This window comes from Branchiostoma belcheri, unplaced genomic scaffold (genome assembly GCF_001625305.1).
Source record: "Branchiostoma belcheri isolate BF01 breed outbred unplaced genomic scaffold, Haploidv18h27 scaffold14, whole genome shotgun sequence".
Lineage (NCBI taxonomy): Eukaryota > Metazoa > Chordata > Leptocardii > Amphioxiformes > Branchiostomatidae > Branchiostoma > Branchiostoma belcheri.
The window spans coordinates 2,217,773-2,238,799 of record NW_017802824.1 but is presented as its reverse complement, the minus strand read 5'-3'; the positions used below and the strand labels follow the sequence as shown (position 1 = coordinate 2,238,799).

General features: G+C 41.2%; 2 protein-coding genes across 2 annotated transcripts in view; both read right to left on the bottom strand.

The window, feature by feature from the left end:
* LOC109464534 (glutamate carboxypeptidase 2-like) overlaps positions 1 to 9,191 on the bottom strand; it is a 13,540-nt gene extending 4,349 nt beyond the window's left edge. The window contains exons 1-12 of the mRNA XM_019761540.1: positions 9,064 to 9,191; positions 8,047 to 8,220; positions 6,489 to 6,612; positions 5,613 to 5,735; positions 4,606 to 4,801; positions 4,020 to 4,113; positions 3,416 to 3,505; positions 2,032 to 2,117; positions 1,520 to 1,639; positions 1,174 to 1,256; positions 871 to 934; positions 512 to 579 (exon numbers count right to left, since the gene is read on the bottom strand). Coding sequence (XP_019617099.1) covers positions 512 to 579; positions 871 to 934; positions 1,174 to 1,256; positions 1,520 to 1,639; positions 2,032 to 2,117; positions 3,416 to 3,505; positions 4,020 to 4,113; positions 4,606 to 4,801; positions 5,613 to 5,735; positions 6,489 to 6,612; positions 8,047 to 8,220; positions 9,064 to 9,191 — 1,350 coding nt within the window. The remainder of the gene's footprint in view (positions 1 to 511; positions 580 to 870; positions 935 to 1,173; positions 1,257 to 1,519; positions 1,640 to 2,031; positions 2,118 to 3,415; positions 3,506 to 4,019; positions 4,114 to 4,605; positions 4,802 to 5,612; positions 5,736 to 6,488; positions 6,613 to 8,046; positions 8,221 to 9,063) is intronic.
* Positions 9,192 to 18,224: 9,033 nt separating this feature from the next.
* Positions 18,225 to 21,027, bottom strand: part of LOC109464533 (monocarboxylate transporter 10-like) — a 16,118-nt gene continuing 13,315 nt past the window's right edge. Inside the window, exon 7 of the mRNA XM_019761538.1 lies at positions 18,225 to 18,626. Within this exon, the coding sequence (XP_019617097.1) occupies positions 18,422 to 18,626 (205 nt within the window). The 3' untranslated portion in view covers positions 18,225 to 18,421. The remainder of the gene's footprint in view (positions 18,627 to 21,027) is intronic.

Below are 21,027 nucleotides of genomic sequence, written 5' to 3'. Positions count from 1 at the left end.
AAAGAAGCAATGAAATATAACATTGATTCAGGTTGCAATAAGCCTGGTTACCAAACCTATTTTAGCTCCCGAGTCTTTTATCCTCTGTGCATTGAGATAAAACACTCGGGAGCCTAAACAGGTTTGGTAACCAGGCTAGGTTGGAATATAATGGTAGGACTGAACTATTATAACATTACATAAACATTATATTAGACATACATGTATATTACATATGTATAGCATTTTTCACAGCTATTCATCGCAATTGAAAATTCATGAATCTGTCAACAATGTTAGAAACAACAGAGAGAGAGATATTATCATTAAAGTTCATCTGTGTTGGTAGTTATCATAGCAAAACGTTGAACTTTATTCCAACACACAATTTACAGATTTTCAGCGATCAGTCATTAATTATCCTGATGAAGGCGACAGTGGTCACTGAAAATTTGGTCTCTCTGTAAACTGTGCGTTGGAATAAAGTTCAACGTTTTACTATGAGGGAGAGATACATGTATTATATAATCACCATCTTAGCAGCTTCCTTCAGTAGAGGCTTGAGGGAGGGGGTAGCTCTGGCACGCAGAGTGTAGTCATCTGCACAAAACAAGTTTGAGGGAAAATGATTAAAAAGCAGTTTTATCATTTTCAACATATCAACTGTCTAATCTAGCTGAGTAAATATCATGCCAGCATTTAAAGGAATTCTGTTGTTCATGACAGACACAATAGCTTTCCTGGTGTACAGAATTGATCAACATTTCACAGAATATAGAAAAGCTAAGAATTTGCTAGCCAGTAGGATTTAAGGGCCGAAACAAATCAAGAGTTGGGATTCGTTGTTAAGAAATGGTTAAAGTGATGCTAAATCTTGTTATGTGGTCTCACCTCGAACTGCATTGTCCACGTTCAGGTAGGCCACAGCTCGATCTGACATGATCTTGCCAAATTCCTGAAATTGAGCAGCAGAGGGTTGCTTATACCTTCACATCAATTTATCAGTGAATGCAGCGTGTCCTTTGTTCATGTACAATGTTCCAAAATTTCAGATAGCATCTATAGGAATTGACAATGGGGTCTTTCCTTGGTGCTGAAACCAATATCTCACAACATTTCTCCATTGAGTAGTAGAACAACAACAAAATATTGTCGAAAATGACTTACAGAAGTAAAATGATATGTTAATCTTACCTCGATCCACTCATACGACCCATGCATCCCATGCTCCTCTGCATCCCAACTGACGAACATCAAGGTGCGTCTGGGGCGCCACCCTGCGAAAAATTTAGGTATTGCAGTCTCATAAAGCATGATCTTTTAAAGGTAAAAAAACGTGTATACGTGCTGAACATGGTCCCTCATTTTGTTCTTCTCATTTATTTGCATCCAATTTACAGGTAACATTGCTTTTATCGGGGTTTTACGAGTAAGAACGTGGTTTGGTAATCATCGCATATGATATTATGACTGACATATTTTGCTTTTTGTCTGATACTCGTTAAATATATTTGAGTAAACAAATGATGAGTGACAGTACCTCTTCTCATCATTTCTCCCAAGACCCGTGTGATCTCCAGCAGACAGGCGGTGCCACTGTTAGGGTCCACCCCGCCAAAGGTCCAGGCATCCCGGTGGTTACCAAGAATCACGTATCGGTCTGGAGAAGCAACAGGTACACACGTAAATTTAAAGCATACCATTGAAAATTACCTACACCAGACAAGCGTTACCTGTACTACCGAGAATTCAGAAAATATGGATCACATTAAAATGTCTCAAGAAGAGAGAAGAAACGTGTAAAGCATAGATATACTATAGAAAGTTTTAAACAACTGCTGCAAATAAATGTGCATAGATTGAGTGTAACAGGTCGTTCGGTGTAATGTAGCCAGCTGCCGGCGCGCCGAGTGCCTGCGAAGCTGGTGTGTTACGCCGAAGGGCGGTTATACCGACTATACAGATACAGTAGCTGGTGTGTTACGTCGAATGGCGGTTATATCGGCTACAGCTACTAGTACCTAGTAGATAGAACTCCTTGATAATGCTTACCTGGTTCCTCCCTTCCCCGGATTATCCCCACCACATTGTGAACGGTCCTCACCTCAGTTTCAACATTCACATCCAAACGAACCTTACTGGAAGAGACAGAATTTATCAACAACACAATTTAAAGAATGGAGGCCCCTGTTTTTGGAGGGCAACAAAATCTATACATATTACAAAATCTGCATTAAAGGCATCCAATACAATTTCAGGGCAGCAAAACTGGAAATATTCTGAACTAGAAAGGCCAATATTTGCTTTGGAGCAAATACAGCGATGGGTTCACCACATTTTACGACATGGCAGGGAAAGAATGAGAAACACAAGGGAAAACAATGATTTACATTGATATAACTATAATATGAAGTAAAATACAACTAAAACAACAGTTGGATAGCTATTCCCTACTTTATTGGTTAGGATTTTTAATTGCATAATGCAAACTGTTGATTTTCAAAATAAAAAAAAACGTCCATGCCCCGCATTCCAATGCTGGAGCAGGAAAGCTTGAAATACCTACCAAAACACTTGAATACAGACATACTGTCAGTATGGAAATGCTCTGTGCAGGTGTTAATCAAGTTAAATCCCAACAGCCAATCAGCAAGTAATGCTCTGTGCAGGTGGAAATGCTCTGTGCAGGTGTTAATCAAGTTAAATCCCAACAGCCAATCAGCAAGAAGAATAGAGGAAAGCTGCATGCCTATTGGTTGATGCCCTGCATTCCATTGTGATGACTCATGCCCAAACGTGGTAAACAAGGCACACTAACACAGTAATACATTTGCTATAACACAGCCAAAAAACTCAAATAAAACCATTCTAAAAGCCTGTATCACAATAATTTAAAAAACGCCCAGGGGTATTTGCCCACTGTACCTCCATACCAAATTTCAGGACCTTGGGCCCTAAAATGAAGAAGCTGAATCCATTTAAAAAATGGCAGGAGAAGGAGAAGAAGAAGAAGAAGATACATCAGAAAAAGCAATATGGTTTCACCACACACCCATAATAAGGCAATCTGTTTGATATTGACACATTAGCACCCACATTAGGATATTTGAATCAGTATTTCACACTTTTGGCATTTGAAACTGCAGAAACAAGCCCCAAAATTAGTCCTTTATTTTCTGTATGGTGCCATAAAAATCAATCCAGGTCTTTCCAGTAACCGTCTTTCGTCAGAATTTTTGACACGTTTGCTCCATCAATGTCGATATACATTAGGACATTGTTGTTTCAACTTAGTATGTAGATAAGTGACTAGAATATTGAATTTGAAAAATCTGGTTTCTAAGCCCTAAAAATTGCATTGGATGCCTTAAATAGAACTTTGAAAAAGTTTGTCCCAGTTTGTAAGTCTTTGTGTGACAGAAGAGATTTCTCTTACCTTGCTGGCCCTTCCATTTCTGGTCCGAAGCGGTAATCTATGTCCAGCAGGCCTTGCCAGGAGGATGGAACAAGGGGCCCACCCATGTGCCTGTGTGTATAGCAACATAGAAACAACTAGAAAGATAACATTTACAGAGCAAACCCATAATATTTACCACCACAAGGTCTAGCCTAACTAAACTAAACTAAACTAAACTAAACTAAACTAAACTAAACTAAACTAAACTAAACTAAACTAAACTAAACTAAACTAAACTAAACTAAACTAAACTAAACTAAACTAAACTAAACTAAACTACTGCATTGTTTATTCTTACTCAAACACATTCGTATACTACGGGGACCAGCCCCTTCAAAACTGTCCTACAACTTGCAACATAATGTAACCCAAGACCACTGGGCGCCCGCTACAGCACCAGTTACCATGGTGACAGACATCTGGTCCAGGTTATTGCTGTTAGGAGACATTTTGTCTTTGTAGATGGTAGAACAAAAAACGGCCAGTCTTTCTGTTCATCATACCAGCGAAATTACAGAATAGAAGAGAATGATAAATGTTGGAGAGAACCCTACAGTTAAACCTGTTGGTTCACATATATTACCTAAGGAGCTCCATGGCATCTGTGTACCCTATGACGTGGACGGGAATGGTGGGCAGCTGGTCACTGTCACTCTGGTCAATTCTGTAGGCATAGTCTGAAACACAGATGTTCTTATCATCACTGTAAACATGTTTAGTGTGTAGTACAGTTGTATAACTCAGTCATTTGGATATTGGACACCGAACAAGACTACGTTCTGAAAAAGGCTATTTACATCAGGGCTCATCACCCTTCACTAAACTGCGACGGGGGCCGACATCGTCTACCAGATACCCCTGACCCAGTGTTGACGTCACACTTAAAAGAAGCCACGTGACTAATCTTACTGGGTCAGTCTACTGAGGAAGACCAGAGTGACTGGTTGAAAGCTCTAGGTGAGAGAATTTTTTGTGTTGGATGAAAAGTTTTAACTTTAAACAAACTCAGTCATTTTGAACTTATTTTTAGCTTAGTTTATTTGTGAGAACACAATATACAAGAAATATGGTAAGTTCGTTATGTAAATTTCCTTCTAAGAACAAGATAAGGGCTAGCTTCTGCCTGATGCTTCCAACAATAACTGTACACATGTATAAGTATGTTGTACCTGTAGCAGGATATCCAGGTGTGAGTGGCTCCCCTTCCCCTACACCGTACAGGTAATGTCCCCTCTGTACCGCTGTACCCGGTGCGTACCAACCGTCCGGATACTTTTTAGTTTTCCCACTCCCGGTTCCAACCACCTCCTTGGGATCTGAGTACACAATCATGCCGATAGCGCCACGGTCTTGGGCACGACGCAACTGGATATGAAAGTTTAAATTGCTAGGAAAAGGTTGAACTTTATTCCAACACATACAGGGATATATACAGGGATCAAATTTTCAAAGTTTATAACTTTTTAAGAGGCATTAAGGAGGCCATATATATCAGAGCACTTCAGCCTTCAGTTAATAGAGATGGTGGACGATATAAACTCCCTGGCACTTTTGATCAATTACTTACGTCACGTATCAGTAAAATCTCGTGTGAATAAGGTCACGTGTTTGTAAGCCGTAATTCTCACGAGATCACATTGTGAAGTGATTGGTCATTAATTATCCTGATGAAGGTGATAGTGGTCGCTGAAAATTTGATCCCTGTATATATTGTATGTTGGCATAAAGTTCAACCTTTTACTATGAGTACTACCAACACAGATGAACTTTCATGATAAGTTTAAATTGATAATAACTATAGAAATTTGGTTATGCAGATAGTACATAATGTTTACCTTTACATGGCTCTTTTCCAACAAATTAGCGCGCTGTTTAGTCCTAATCAAATATACATATATGGTGACCAGCCCCTCCAACTCTGTCCTGTTGCTTGCTACATAAAATTATCCGACACTACACTAAAGGGTGTCTGCTACAGCGCCAGTTACCATGATAACAACTGCCTGGTCATGAATCTTGCTGAATAACCTGCTGACAGAATAGCAGATTCCACACGATATTACACATACAGAAAAAAATGTAAAATCACACTGTACTTTACCTTTTCATTGGTTTTCAAGATTTTAAAAGTCAGCTAAAACTGGACCAATGTTTCACTGTTTTATTCATTCCTCACCTTGCGCCCTCGTGAAGTCTTTCCGTACCGGGCGATGGCGATCTTCCCTTCAACAGAAATACCCCGACTTTTCAGCAGGTCGAAATCGGACGTCCGTGCGTAGTTTACGTACACCAGATTTCCCTGAAAGTTTGTGCGATAATGTGAAGCTCATCTGTACCTCAAATATTGTATCAGTACCATAAGGCGAAGGCCTACTTGATACTTCCGCCGATCCCAGTTTAATAGTCTCGGTCGCACTTGCAGATTTACTTTTCAGAGTCTTAAAGGTATGCCTACACTGTCTCTACCAGACCTAGTACGCTGGATAGGGAGAATATATAATATTTGCCGGATGAGTTTGGTCGCCTTGCCAGGGGATAGGAAGCCCTGGTGGAGGCTATGCCTACAGTATGCAGCCTTAAGTTCATCTGAAACTCGCAATCGGGGAATCTTGGCACATGTATCTCGAGATCTATCTCACCAGTTTGGACTTCGATCACGTTTCCAAATGGAGAGTCTCCATGACCTCCTTGGCGGAGGCTGCGTTCATTACGGCAACTGCGGCTAGGCCATTAGAAACAAAACCCTTTCTTAGGGCCAGTTTACACGGGGCAAAAAAATCAGTTGCCCCACAACAATCGCTTCGCGGTGCTACGCGGCGCTTGTTGTACGAGTAGGACAGATTTTTTGACCGTGTAAACAGGCCCGCCACTGCCTGTCAGAAAAATCTGTGTGCTACAACACGCGCGGCGTGCGGGTCAATCGTCGTTGGACAAATGATTTTTGCCCCATGTAAATTGGCTCTCAATGACGCATTCTACACTGTCATGGGTCAATTCCATGAACTGGGCCTTAGTTCATGTGTGTGATTGTATGTCTGTGTGTTTCCATTACCTCCACAACTCCTGAAGGTGAGTAAGCTGCAAAAGGCGGCGGTACACCGGAGATGTTGAACGGCGGGTCTACATCAAGCTGTGGCTCACCGGCCACAGAAGACCTGAACATTTCATTCCCAGACCTGCCGAGTAGACCAGCCAGGCAAAAATTTAGTAGTAGTAGTAGTAGTAGTAGTAGTAGTAGTAGTAGTAGTAGTAGTAGTAATAGTAGTAGTAGTAGTAGTAGTAATAGTAGTAGTAGTAGTAGTAGTAGTAGTAGTAGTAGCGACCCTGTCTCAGAAATAATGATTGTTTTAGATAGGTAAGTACTTTGGGCAGGTGGAACATTTTTGACCTCGACCTTCGTTTTCACAACAGCTACTCTCATCCAAAATATCAATAAGATCATATCAAAAATAATCAGAAAATGGGCTTTAAAAATTCAGTTTTACTGCCCTGAAAGTATTCATAGAAGAGTGCAAAAAGTATAAAAGATCACAAAAGTGTCCCAAGTAAGTTACAGTGCACGAGAAGGCATAAATACCAGGTGATTCTAACGGTTGCTCTTGGTATTTGATGCCTAAGGTAAATATCATGAGACTTACCTGGCTTCTATTGCTATTATTTAGGTTAACATTTTACCGGACGTACCAAGCAAACTTACCTGGAGTTTATTGCTTTTGGTTAATCCTGCTTTTGGCTTAATTGTTGAATTCCGGGCGTTACCTAATCACCAGATTATGTCCTCGCCATATCTGATGACATATCTGATGAGTTCCGCAAACCTTGTGGCATGATATCACCAGTATGTGTACATAATAAAGTTGTATTTACCAAATAAATCCAGTGTATCGCCTAATTATTCGTTTACCTTTACCTTTATCAGGCGTACCCGTCATTTATTGTACTTCACAAATCCTATTTTAATTCCATGCAGTGTTAAGCCCCTGTCGATCTCCCGAAGACTGCCGAACTCTCTCCAACCATGGACGGGAGCAGGTTGGGAGCAAGGTGGTTGGCATGAATTCGGCGAGGTTAAGAACATTCGGGTGTGGACGGGATGTTCGGCCATGGTTGGCTATTTTGTTGGCTGGCGTTCGGGGATGGCTCAGCAATGGCTGGGTTGTGGTTGGAAGTCAGCTGTGACTCAAATTTAACTTTTTTTATTCAAAAGGGATACCTACGAGCGTGGGCTAAATTTGGTCAGACTGCTCCCGAACTTCGTGCAACCTATGTAGGTGGAGGGGGGAGGGGGTTCTAAACGTGTGACAGGGGCTTTAGTCATTAGAACGTAAAGGATACAATAACTTGCAATAAAATATAATCACGGTGCAACAGATGAAATGTTTCCTTCCTTCGTTCGGCTCGGAAACAAGAGGTCATGAGTTCGAATCCTGTCATGCCACCGATCTCGTGCCTACACTTCGTCACTTTAGTGAAAATGACTGTATGTGTTGTCCGTTCATTCGTCTGCCTGCGTTGGTGGTGGCATAAAGATAAGTTAAAAAAACTTGGAGTTATTGAACCGTCACCATGTCTTGTAATAAATGTTGGAATAAAAAACAATGTTTCCTTACTCATCAAGTAGCGCCACGTAGCTGGGACTGTCCGGGTGTGGGTAGGAGAGCAGCACGTCGTACGGAGCGATTCTAGCGGAGTCCAGACCCTGGTCCTCCCACGTCTGTCTCACGTACTCCGCTAACTCGTACCCACCCTGGGTACCCGCCATGTGGGGCTTCTCTGTCAGGATCCTGAAGCAAAAAGTAAGCTAGGTATAAGTCTATTGTAACTTGGCACAGACATAGACCTTGTCATGAGATAGACCAATTTATTTATTTATTTATTGATCTTCAAACAGTTGGTTGGTACCTTCAGTTTAGGGTAGCCCAATAGAACAGTTACAAAGGACATAGACATAAATCACATTAAATGTCCTCCCTGGTGTGAGTGGATCAAACCTCACAGTCTTATGGCCGTACCCAGGAGAACAAAAGAAAACAGTTAAGGAACATCTTGTCTGCCCTGTCTACTTTTCCTTCTTTTTTTATTTTGACCTCTGTTTTAAAACGACCTAGCCTTGGACTTTGAGTTTTGGACTATGACTCTGTTTTGACGCATTGGAGTTTGTGTTTTTATGTAATACTGTATGTTATCCTCCTTTCTTTGACGAAATGTAACAATGTCGCGTTTTGTCTATTGCAAGCTTTATGGTTCTATCCAGCCCTCTTGAGATTAAATAGATAAAAAAAATGATAAATTTATTGTTACAGGTAAATACTGTTACAAGTGAGTATTGAGGTCACTAGAACACTGAAAGATCATTACAGACCCTTGCGATTGAGCCCTGCAAATTGTAAGCTCATCGCATTGCAAACCCTGGTTGCCAGGAGAGAGCGGTCGGTCCACCCAATAACAAATGTTCGCTCAGAGGAGGTATACAATCAAGCAAAACTGGCTGGCTGTAGATACATTGTAAAACTGACTGGACGCAAGATAATCAACTTCTGCAACCACAGAACAAATGTTATAAAGATGACAGAAATATGCAAAAGATATTAAGATGAATTGTCTGTCAGGATTTTTCTTAAGTTTACCTTAGAAATTCCTCAATGCGTGCTGGGTCCATCTCGCCTCTGAGCTGAGCAGCCCAGTCTTCCTGTGTCAGCACGCCGCCAACAAGCCCGAAGATCGTAGCGAGGACCAGGTACCTCCTTACGGCCATTGCGTCTAAAAGTGCCGTAGATAGCTATGTAGTGAACTCCGACGTAGTATTGTCCGTACGTTCAAACCAAGTAGCTTGCAGATCAGTAGTACCGAATTGGTGCGTAGCTAATAGTGAGTCAAGAAGATTAGGAACCGTTACAAGTAGCAGCCGCACCACGCACTGAAGTCTAACGCATTGCGAACCCCTTTTTATTTGCGAATTCGCGAAGCGCGCGTATCACTCCGCGCGGTGAAAATGTCGGCGTGTCACAATGCGGAAGGTGTTTTCAACCCGGATGATCCGTATATGTCAATATGCATGGTCAAAGTTCAATACCGTGTTTTCAATGCAGACCTGCGGCTGTGTGTGAGAGAGAATAGACAATGCGGCTGTGTGTAAGAGAGAATAGACAACGTGTGACTCTGAATGCCAAATAACTTTAGGGCGGTGGAGACTTTTCAGACTTGTGTTATCTCTTCAAATATTCCACGGGAAAGCGCGTATCTTAAAGTTAACACCCCGTTCAGTCTGCTGACGCTGTTGATGAATTGTGAGATTTAACAATGCCAGGTAATTAGTCTGGTAATGGTTTGTTTTGGGCCTTAATTTGATGCTTTAGGCAAATATTGTCAGACTTCATCACCCTTTACCTTTTGGGAACCCCTGCCATCGCTAAACAGAGACGGTGGATACCCTGTCACGTTTGACCAATTGCTGACGTCGCGTATCCGACAGTCTCGTGTGAATAAGGTCACGTGTCCGTAACTTGAAAGGATTCAAAAGAGAGCATGCAGGATCATTCTGTCCACATTAGAGCTTACGTACCGCCCTTGCTGACCGTTGGATCCGACCAAAGTCGCCAGCTCACTACTTCGATCAGACTTCAGAGACTGCCACCTCCCCCCCATTCAGAGAACATATCAGGACGTTCAATACGTAGTTCCCAGAGACAGTCCACTATGTCGGACGAACAAATGCAAATGCCATTGAACTGACGACATGTAAATGTATTCACAGTATGACACAATGTATTCATTGTATAAGTATATGTGGATTAATATACTTGATACTTAATAATGGAGATTGAGCTTTGCTGGACATGTGTGGAGACTCCCCGATCCCAGAACCACAAAAACAGCCCTAACATGGAAGCCAGAAGGCACACGCCCGAGAGGGCGGCCTAGAGTGACCTTGCGGAAAACACTACAAAATGATGGGGTAAAACTTGGACTTAACTCACTTAAGGATATGGCAGTAGTGGCGCAAGACCGAAACCTTTGGAGACAAAAAGTCAGACAAGGAGTCGACCTATGCAACAAGGTTGCGGGAGGATCTAAGGTCTAAGGTAAGGTAAGGTAATCCTGACTGGCACATGCTTTTTACCTTCGCCAAGAAGGTTATGTTTTCAGGGGCGTTCGTGTGTCTGTGTGTGTGTGTGTGTGTGTGTGTGTGTGTGTGTGTGAGCACGATAACTCAAGAAGGCTAAGATGGATTGTCTTGATATTTGGTAGGTGGATAGGTCTTCATAAGACAAGGAACTGATTGGATTTTGGGCCCCCTAGCGGCTTGTTATGGTACTGCAGCTGAACTTCTGGTTTTGATATCTCGTGATCTAGACATGCTAGGGTGACGAAATTTAGAGGGTAGGTAGCTCTTGTGCTGGGGAAGAAGTGACGTGAGTTTGGACCCCCTAGCGGCTTGCTCTGGAACTGCAGGGGCGTTAGTTGAAAAATGTTTAAAGGCGGATAACTCAAGAACCGATTGATGGATCGTTATGATTTTTTGGCATGTAGGTAGCTGAAATGATGCTTGACATAATAATATTATAATTATGCAAATATTAATGTAACTTGCATAATTAATGAGGGAATTCTATAAATCAGCTGCATTCCACGATGGGACTATTCAAGCTTGTGACATATGTAATTAAGAACGGCAGAAATACAGGCAGATATCGATTATGCAAATGAAGACTTAATTTGCATAATTAATGAGAAAATGTTACAATTACATAGTGGTAACTGTCTGGAATTTCATACTTGGGATATTTAAAAGTTATGTGAAGGTGAACATTATTAAACATAACTTATTCAAATCAGGACCTCATTTGCATAATTTATGAGGAAATACTATAATGGCATTCTTTGATAAGATAAGACTGTCTTCTGGTGTAGAATATGATCAATAGATATAATTGATGCAATATAGGATCCTATTTTCACAATCAGGGGGATTAATCTATAATTTCTTAGTCATAAAGACTAACATCATTTGGCGAAAGTATGAGATCGTGGAACTCTAGTCTTGAACATGAATCTGTTTTTATGATAAGTGTATTTTTTCATCTAAATAATTGAGAGTGTTTGTATTACTTTGTATGCAAATTAAAAACTGCTTGTAAATTCAACAAAATTCAGGCTATTTCGAATTCCAAATCTGCTGCTTGAATAAGCATTCATTCGTTCATTCATTCATGACAAGTCATTCAACTCTCGCGGGTTTACGTAAAAAGTGATTAGTCATATTTCTTATCCTGAGGAAGACGACAGTGGTTGTTGAAAATTCGATGTTGTGTGCCCTTGTGTTGGAATAACGTTCAGCATTGTACTATGATCACTAGAAAACACAGATTAACTTCCAAGTCTACTGCTTGATCATGAGCGATATACATGACCTAATCCAGGTTATCACTGTAACCTAGAATTTTCTACACCCTGAGCCTGTTGTCAATGTGTATACATGTATATACCTTGTATGTCTATTGTAGATGCAGTGTGTGTGTACATATAACGTTGGTAAATAAGATGAACTACCATGTTTAAAGAAACCGAGAAATATACACAGATATTCCATCATTCTGTTCGATCCTAAATCCCTTCTCCCGAAGTAAATAACAATCTTGTAGAAATCTAACACTATTCAAAGGACTCGCATGTGGTTGTGACCGTTGTGTTTGGATCATGTTATAAGGTCGCCCCCACCGATTGTTTACAAAGTATACACAAACAATACTAACAGTCAAAGATACGACAAGGATAAGAGCAGCTCAATGTACAACACAGCGAGTGTAGCAGGCTTATAGGCGCTATCTGTTCAACACCACCGGTTCAATATTAAAAATTTAATAAAAAAAAAACGTAATTCTATTTTAGCCGATTTTCTTGCATTGTGTTTCTCATGGATGATGATCAAAATTTCAACCATTGATCAATATCGATTCACTCAAAAGCAATCGATCTAATACATCGTAACATTGATCCTCTGGTACACATACTACGTACCAGTTTATTGTCCTAATTTCTACTCGTGCAACTTCTATATTTAAATAAAAAAATAAATAAATAAACATGCATTCTTGCAAAGCTGTCAACTATAATCACTTGATCACGTCTTTACGTTTAATGAGTTTTGTTGAAATTTAATTATTTGTGTTTTCTTTTCTTCTGTTTTGTTTTCTTTTGTTTTGTTTTGTTTGAAAATAAACAGGTCAGTCATGGGTCAGCGTGGCATTCAAAAGAGAAGGCATCAAATAGAGGACCACTGGCGGGAAAGTGCTTGTTTAGTATTCCATCCAAAGAGACTGGTTGACAGTTGTTTTTATCTGGTGCCTGAGATCAGGTGGAAACATAAACATCGATGGTTGACTGGAAATCCCCCGGAGAGCACCGCACGGTCACTGTGGTCATTGACAAATATGCATTCACACTGGATGTTACAAGGGGCTACAACTGACTGAAAATGGACAAACGGATGCTTTTAGCATGCATACTAATTTCAGGGTTCGCCTCTCTCGCGTCGGCCCAGCTCCGAGGGTGAGTACATCCTGCTGTATCAAGTAGGGGGCCTGCATGGGGGGTGGGGGGTCCCGACAACGCTCTACGCTGAATTCGGAAACTTCTCGATTACGCTTTACGGTAAATTCCAAGTGGCTACAACGCATTACGTAGAATTAAAACGGCAAATACGCTCTACGCAAAATGCGCCAATTACGCTCTACTTTGAATTAGAGCGGTCCGTCTACGCTCTACGTAGAATTCAAACGGCCGATTACGCTCTACGCAAAATGGCATGAGGGCCCCCTCAGAACCATGCTCTTGCACGGTTCTAGATACTAGTTAGCCCACCCGTATCCAGAACCGTACCAGGGGAAATTCTACGTTCTTGGATACGCGAAGACTATCCAGAATCATGCCTGATCATATATAGACAATCACTCTCACCCAGCTTTACTGATATCAGTTTCTCTGTTATGTCACTTGTATAATTTTCTTTCAGCACAAATTGTATTGTGTTGTGTTGCGTTGTGTTATGTTATGTTATGTTATGTTATGTTATGTTATGTTATGTTATGTTATGTTATGTTATGTTATGTTATGTTATGTTATGTTATGTTATGTCATGTCATGTCATGTCATGTCATGTCATGTCATGTCATGTCATGTTGTGTTATGTTATGTTATGTTTCCCTGGGCCCTCTTGGAAATCAGCAATTAATGTTGATGGGGCCACCCAGGTGTTATTTAAGATGAAATAAATAGATTATTAAATCGGCTTACATTTTCCACAGACCTGAGGGCGCGGTGTGTACACGTCAGGCGTCCCGACAGGTGATGTACACCGTTGAGAACAGGAGAAAACGGGAACCTTCATCCGGCATCTGGGACTTCGTGAGGATGTTGGACGTCTTCGCCATTGGGAAGACTAGGTGTGTAACGTCATGATTGTGTACTATGGTGTTTAGCTGGTGTGTTATACACATACAGGTGCAGATACAGACACAATTATACCATAATTCCAAACAGAGTAATGTCATTGCGCTAAAAATTACCCATATTAATTGATAAACTAGTTTATAATTTCCAAAAATATTCCATCGTCTTAAAAGCAAGTCATTGTGAAATTTCAAGGCCGGCTTGTCACTAACCTACACCATAATCACTGCAGTCACAACCTATAAAAGGCTAATACATGTATACTACGCCCTCCATCAATTACTTAATTCTTGTTTTGTACGTTTACTTGACAGTTGTTCAAGTGGCTTCTACGGAGCATATTAGCATTTTTAGTTCTTCCAATTCTCGATTCTTTCTTGATCTTCTTGCTATCTGATTTCTCGTGGTTAGAAACCCCCGGAGTCTGGTGACTGTTTATTCCACGGAGTATTTCACTGACTACGAGTGCTGTGAGGGTTGGAACAGGATCGGCGACACTTGTCAGGGTGAGATATGAACTTCTCATTATACTGTAGATAGAAAAAAAAATAATGAATAACCTTTGGCTTTGCCAAAGACAAGCATAGACACTTTCAATCTACTTATGTCATGTCCCGGTTCCATGTCTACCTCAATACGCCATTTACGTTATAGCTATGCAGTTATAGTTTCTAGTAATAGACTAGTATGATTGTAAAGACCACATTGTCATCCTTGCCATACATTGTACCATGTACAACTGTCGTGCGATCAAGATCATTCATTCAATGAATGAATGAATGAAGACCATAATTGTATGCAAATACCCACTGGGTTCAGTACAGGTCACAGGAAAATCTCACTGCCCCTCAAGTTACTCTCCAAGCAGAGGTTTGGGCTTTGGCTTATTTTTGGTGTGTTTTAGGCATTTTTATCGGACTTTCTTTTTTGTACTGGTATCTTTTTTCTGCCTAAACCTCTGCTTGAAGAGTACTGTTTTCTATAGAACATTTTTTTGTAATCTTCCAAACCCTGTCCATCTCATTTTCTAAACTTTAGATCTTGATTTGATTACACGATTTTCAATCGTTTCATTTTAAACGTTTTGTCAAATATTTCAGTGGAAGCAAGTAACCTGAAATTAATGTTAAAGTGGATACCGGCATGATATATGTTTTGGGATGCTTATGTTTATCGTTCAGCTTCATGCGACGTGTGTGTCGGAACCAAAAAATTGATTTGATACGATTTTTTGGTCTTTCTTGGACTCCTGAAGCTGACTGCCACTCCCCTTGTGAGCACGGCCTGTGTGTTGATACGAACATCTGCGAGTGTGATGAAGGTTGGGAAGGCCAGCAGTGTGAGCACGGTAATGTTCGTTAGTCACGCATGTAGTGCATTTGTTTTGTCTTTGAATATCAATTAATAAATGGTCTATTGGCCAAATATCACCCGTGCAACCGCAGCCTTATAGTGCTGAATTGATGCAGGGTTTACAATCAGATGATACAAATGGTAATAATACACATAATAATACACATAATACACATGATACTGTTTGTTCCACACTGTTGTGGAACTGCCGCAAGGGTCTGTATGTGCGGCTGCCAATCGGCGCCGCAAATTTCCGTCTCGTAAACGGTCGTCGCCTTTCCGAACGGTCGTCGCCTTTTCTCAGAACGGTCGTCGCCTTTCGGAGCGGTCGTCGCCATTTCCGAGCGACCGAACTTCAGTTCCGAATATCCGCGGCATGTTCGGGACTTCCCGGAGTTCTTGGAATGTGTGAATCGCACTCAGTCCATAACATGGCGACCATAGGCAGGCCAGAAAAGTAACTTGTCTCCTCAACTGCTGATTTTATAAGATCAGCATACGATCCTAGGCCTGGATCTTCTCCAGCCTATTCTTGTTTCCCTTCGCCAACAAACTGAAGAAGGGTTCATATAATGCCGTTTATACAAATGACAAATGAATCTTCAACCAAAAACAAACATAGATTCCGTCCCTGTGCTATATTTCTCAATCCCTGTGGTATGTATTCCTTTCGTTTATGTAAAATTCATGTAGGATTAATAAAGGACCTGCTGTTTTAGAAGGGGGACAATGTCTTACTTTGACAGGAGTTTTGACAAACTTGTAAAGCTATTTTCACCCCGAAATGTCTATGTTTTGTTACCTTGCTGAATGTTAATACTTGACACATTCACCACTGCACTGTATGTAAATACGACACATTCACTGGGTAGCACATCAATGCCATGCTGGTGACAAGTGTGAAATGGCCTGCTATGCTGGGCAAGCACTGAGACAACAAAATAAAACCCGGCTGTGGTGGAGTTGTGAGTCAGTCAGTCAGGACATAATGTCCTTGGTCAGAGTAAATGCCTGCATGTGTGATGGTGCTTCCGAATGAATGTTTCTGAGTCAGACCATCCTGCAGCATTCATAAATTACATGCTCGCACAATGGGCTGTTCCAAAAATACATGTGGAGTTTTTCTCGCCCCCGTTTCAAATTCAGCAATGTATGAAAACCTACAAACGTTCTAGTTCAGAGGGTTTTTTTTTTCAAATAATGTTTATTCGCATTTCAAAAGGAAACAAAGAAAAAAGGGAGAGGACATGTTCACATACAAGAAAAATAAATACCCAGAGACATTCGAGTTCAGGGTTACCCAAACCCTTCCCGTTCCAATCGAGAATTTCTCAAACACTAACCTAGTTCTAACCTAGATAATTCAACCCCCGGAACTTATAATTATAATACATGTACTAGCACCCACGCAACTTCAATCCACCTAGCCAAGTTCTGGCCCGTCTTCGGTCGCGATGTTATCTTCAGGAAGTGTGATTTCACACATTCAAAGAACTCGGGGAAGTCCCGAACATGTCGCGGATATTCGGAACTGAAGTTCGGTCGATCGGAAATGGCGACGACCGCTCCGAAAGGCGACGACCGTTCTGAGAAAAGGCGACGACCGTTCGGAAAGGCGACGACCGTTTACGAGACGGAAATTTGCGGCGCTGCATCGGCGCCACATGGGCCCCAACCGAAGTTAGGTACCCATTCACACCTGGGTGGAGTGAGGAAAGTCGTGTTAAGTGTACAAGGGTACAACGTCGGGGCGCATGTTCAGACATGTCCCGGGTACAACTCGGGATCGAACACGGATCTCCCGGTTCACAGTCGAATGATCTACCACTACGCCGCCCGACGCCACAATATTGGACCGTCAGGGTGAACCGAAGGACGCGCACGTGTCTGGTAGTGCGTGCATGGCAGCATTTCGAAAACACTGACTCTTGCTGACGGCAACTTCCCAGTAAACAGGGCATTATATCTTCAATCATGCCAATAAAGCAAAAATGCAATTAGGAATTCAGTAGAAATTAAGAATGATTAGTAAAAAAAACTAACAACACTGAATGAAAGTTTATGTTTAAGATTAGATAGCGTTTCGCTCGTCTTTGCATTTTATATCCATTGTCTTTTTTCTATGCAAAATTCTCTTCGATATGAATTTGTTGTAATGGCTATAACAAAAAAACGCCACTTTTCTATTTCTATGTATTCCTACGTCTCATTTAACATTATATGCGGTTTTATCTGTGCAGATGTGAACGAGTGCCTGTATAGGATAGACGAGTGTGATCGTCTGAACGGCTACTGCATCAACACAGAAGGGTCTTACAACTGTACCTGTCACGACGGTCTACAGCCTATCAACGGGACAGTCTGCCAAGGTAGGATGCTAAGTCTGAAATATGTCAGATAGAAAGAAAAACTTCACGAAAAGCATAGTTACAGTATCTCTTTATCAGAGTGCAATCAACTACCTCCCAAATCTACTTCAAGATGCCTACGACTCGTTCAACTTCATTCTGTTAATCACTTACATTGACTACAGTAAGTTGAATAACGTAAATTCTCTCTTCAATTCTCTTGACACTGTTCCTGTTTTCCCTCCACAGAAACAAAGCCTTGCAGTTTTGTACGTTGCCCGAATGAATGTTTGATGTACATCATGTCAATACGCCAATTACGTTATATTTGTGTATCTAGCAATAGTTCCTAGTAATAGACTAGTATGATTGTAAAGACCACATTGTTATCCGTGCCATACATTGTACCGTGTACAATATTAACTGTCGAGCAATAAGGATCATTCATTCATTCATTTTCACTGCCCCTCACTGTTACTCTCCAAGCAGAGGTTTGGGCTTTGACTTATTTTTGGTGTGATTTTAGGCATATTTTGTCGGGCTTTCTTTTTTTGTACTGGTATCTTTTTTGCCTAGACCTTTGCTTGGAGAATACCCCACTGTTTTCTATAGAACACTTTTTTGTAATCTTCCAAACCCTGTCCGTCTCATTTTCTAAACTTTAGATCTTGATTTGATTACACGGTTTTCAATCGTTTTATTCAAACGTTTTGCGATGTCCAATATTTCAGTGGAAGCAAGTAACCAAAAATTAATGTTAAAGTGGATACTGGAGTGATACTAGTATGTGTTTTGGGATGTTTATGTTTATCCTTCAGCTTTACTACTGCGTGCTTCATGTGACCTGTGTGCCGGAATCAAACATTGATTTGATACGATTTTTTTTGTCTTTCTGGGACTCCTGAAGCTTACTGCTACTGGCCATGTGTACACGGTCTGTGTGTTGGTGGGTACGTCTGTGAGTGTGATGCAGGTTGGGTTGGCCCACGGTGTAAATACGGTAATGTTCGTTAGTCACGCATGTAGTGCATTTGTTTTGTCTTTGAATATCAATTAATAGATGGTCTATTGGCCAAATATCACCCGTGCAACCGCAGCCTTATAGTGCTGAATTGGTGCAGGGTTTACAATACAAATGGTAATGATACACATAATAATACACATAACACACATGATACATATTTGTTCCACATTGTTGTGGAACTGCCGCAAGGGTCTGTGCGGCTGCCATTGCATTGGCGCCACAAGGTGACCTCAATACGGCTTTCCCCAATCGAAGTTAGGTACCCATTCACACCTGGGTGGAGTGAGGAAAGTCGTGTAAAGTGCCTTTCCCAAGGGCACAACGTCGGGACGCATGTTCAGACATGTCCCGGGTACAACTCGGGATCGAACCCGGGTCTCCCGGTTCACAGTCGAATGATCTACCACCGCGCACGTGTCTGGTAATGCGTGCATGGCAGCATTTCGAAAACACTGATTCTTGCTGACGGCAACTTCCCAGTAAAACATGTTAAAGATTAGATTGCGTTTATCTGTTCTTTGCATTTTATATACATTGTCTTTTTTCCATGAAAAATACTCTTCGATATAAAGTTGTTGTAATGGCTATAACAAAAAAAAAACACTTTTCTATTTCTATGTATTCCTACGTCTCATTTAACATGATATGCGTATTTATCTGTGCAGATGTGGACGAGTGCTGGGAAGAGATAGACGAGTGTGATCGTGAGAACGGCGCCTGCATCAACACAGAAGGGTCTTACAACTGTACCTGCAACGACGGGCTACAGCTTATCAACGGGACAGTCTGCCACGGTAGGATGCTAAGTCTGAAATATGTCAGATAGAAAGAAAAACGTCACGAAAAGCATTGTATCTTTTTATCAGAGTGCAATCAACTACCTCCCAAATCTATTTCAAGATGCCTACGACTCGTTCAACTTCATTCTGTTAACTAGAGGTCGGAGATCTCATGTCTTCGTCAGAGGTACATCGTTCTAGAGAAATTAACATGCGTATTCTTCACTCTTTTTAATAATCAATTTGGTCTAAAGAACAAAAGAATCTCTGTACTATTTTTATGGTACAGAACACCCTGAAACGGTTTCCCGCAGATTATACAGATGCGTCGTCACCCGTGTTAGCCCCCCCCCCCCTACGTTATTTGAGTTTGGACTGTTACTGGAAAAAAAAACGTTCAAGAAATTCTTACTGTGTTGAAAGTGTCACGACAGCGCCGCAAAATATAATAAGAAAAGATGTTATAAAGGAAAGAATCAGAACAGGGTGACTACTGCTGTTTTGTTAATTTGTCTTTATGACAAATAGAAGACTTGTTTCTTGTGTTCTTTGTGTCCTAACATTTGTACTTCTACAGTTAGTATATTCCAAATATAGGCATCTCGTTTTTCGGCCCTTCGTGTTTTTATTGCGCGCTTGCCTTAAATTTAAGGTAATTAGATTTAAGGTCTCCAGTGGACGTCATCCATAGCAATTACTTGGTGTGGCCGTAGAAAATAACCTGACATATGTCCAACCTATCCTCCCCCTGCTGAAGTTATAGTACAATCCCTCAATGTAACGTCATTTGATCCCATCCCATTATGGGTTCCCCGGCTATATCCAGCTGTCGGCTGTCTCCAAGCAGATTTTTTTTTTGGTCTCCAAGCAGATGTAGGTGGGGGATTTCTAAACACAAAAGGTCCTATTACGGGGACATAACGACCTCCACGACTCTCATCTTTGAACTCAATCTTGGAGACCATGTCAGTAATATGCCTATCAAATTTCATTAACTTCCATCCACACATACAAAAGTTATCCTGCTCACAAGAAAAATTAACAAAATGCCCCCTGTAGTCACAACGAAACCCCCCACGAAGCTCAGTAACGAACTTAACCTTGGTCCCAACAATAGTAAGCACCACACCAAGAATTATAATCAACATTTTACAAATACTTGAGTTATCTTGCTAACAAGCCACAAACACAAAAGGTGCACTAACGTGACGCACGGACCCCCCACGAAGCCGAAACTTGTACTTGACTTTGGCCTCAACAGCGGTAATATGCCTGCCAAAAATCATGGACGTCGAATCATGCCTTCCAGAGTTATATTGCAAAATCCGCAGTTCCCCACACTCCGGCGAGACAATTTCATAGTCCTTCTGACGAAGACAATAACTTACATTGCCTACAGTTTGAGTCAGAAGAATGGTACTACGTTTATATGTTACTACAGCTACGGATTAAAAATTCCACGAATGGTGAACACTATCTTCAAACAAAACACAAGAGATGCAGTATTTGCAAGCTCAGTATCTCATTTAACATGCATGATATGCGGTTTTATCTGTGCAGATGTGGACGAGTGCTGGTATAGGATAGACGAGTGTGACCACGTCTGCATCAACACAAACGGGTCCTACTACTGCACCT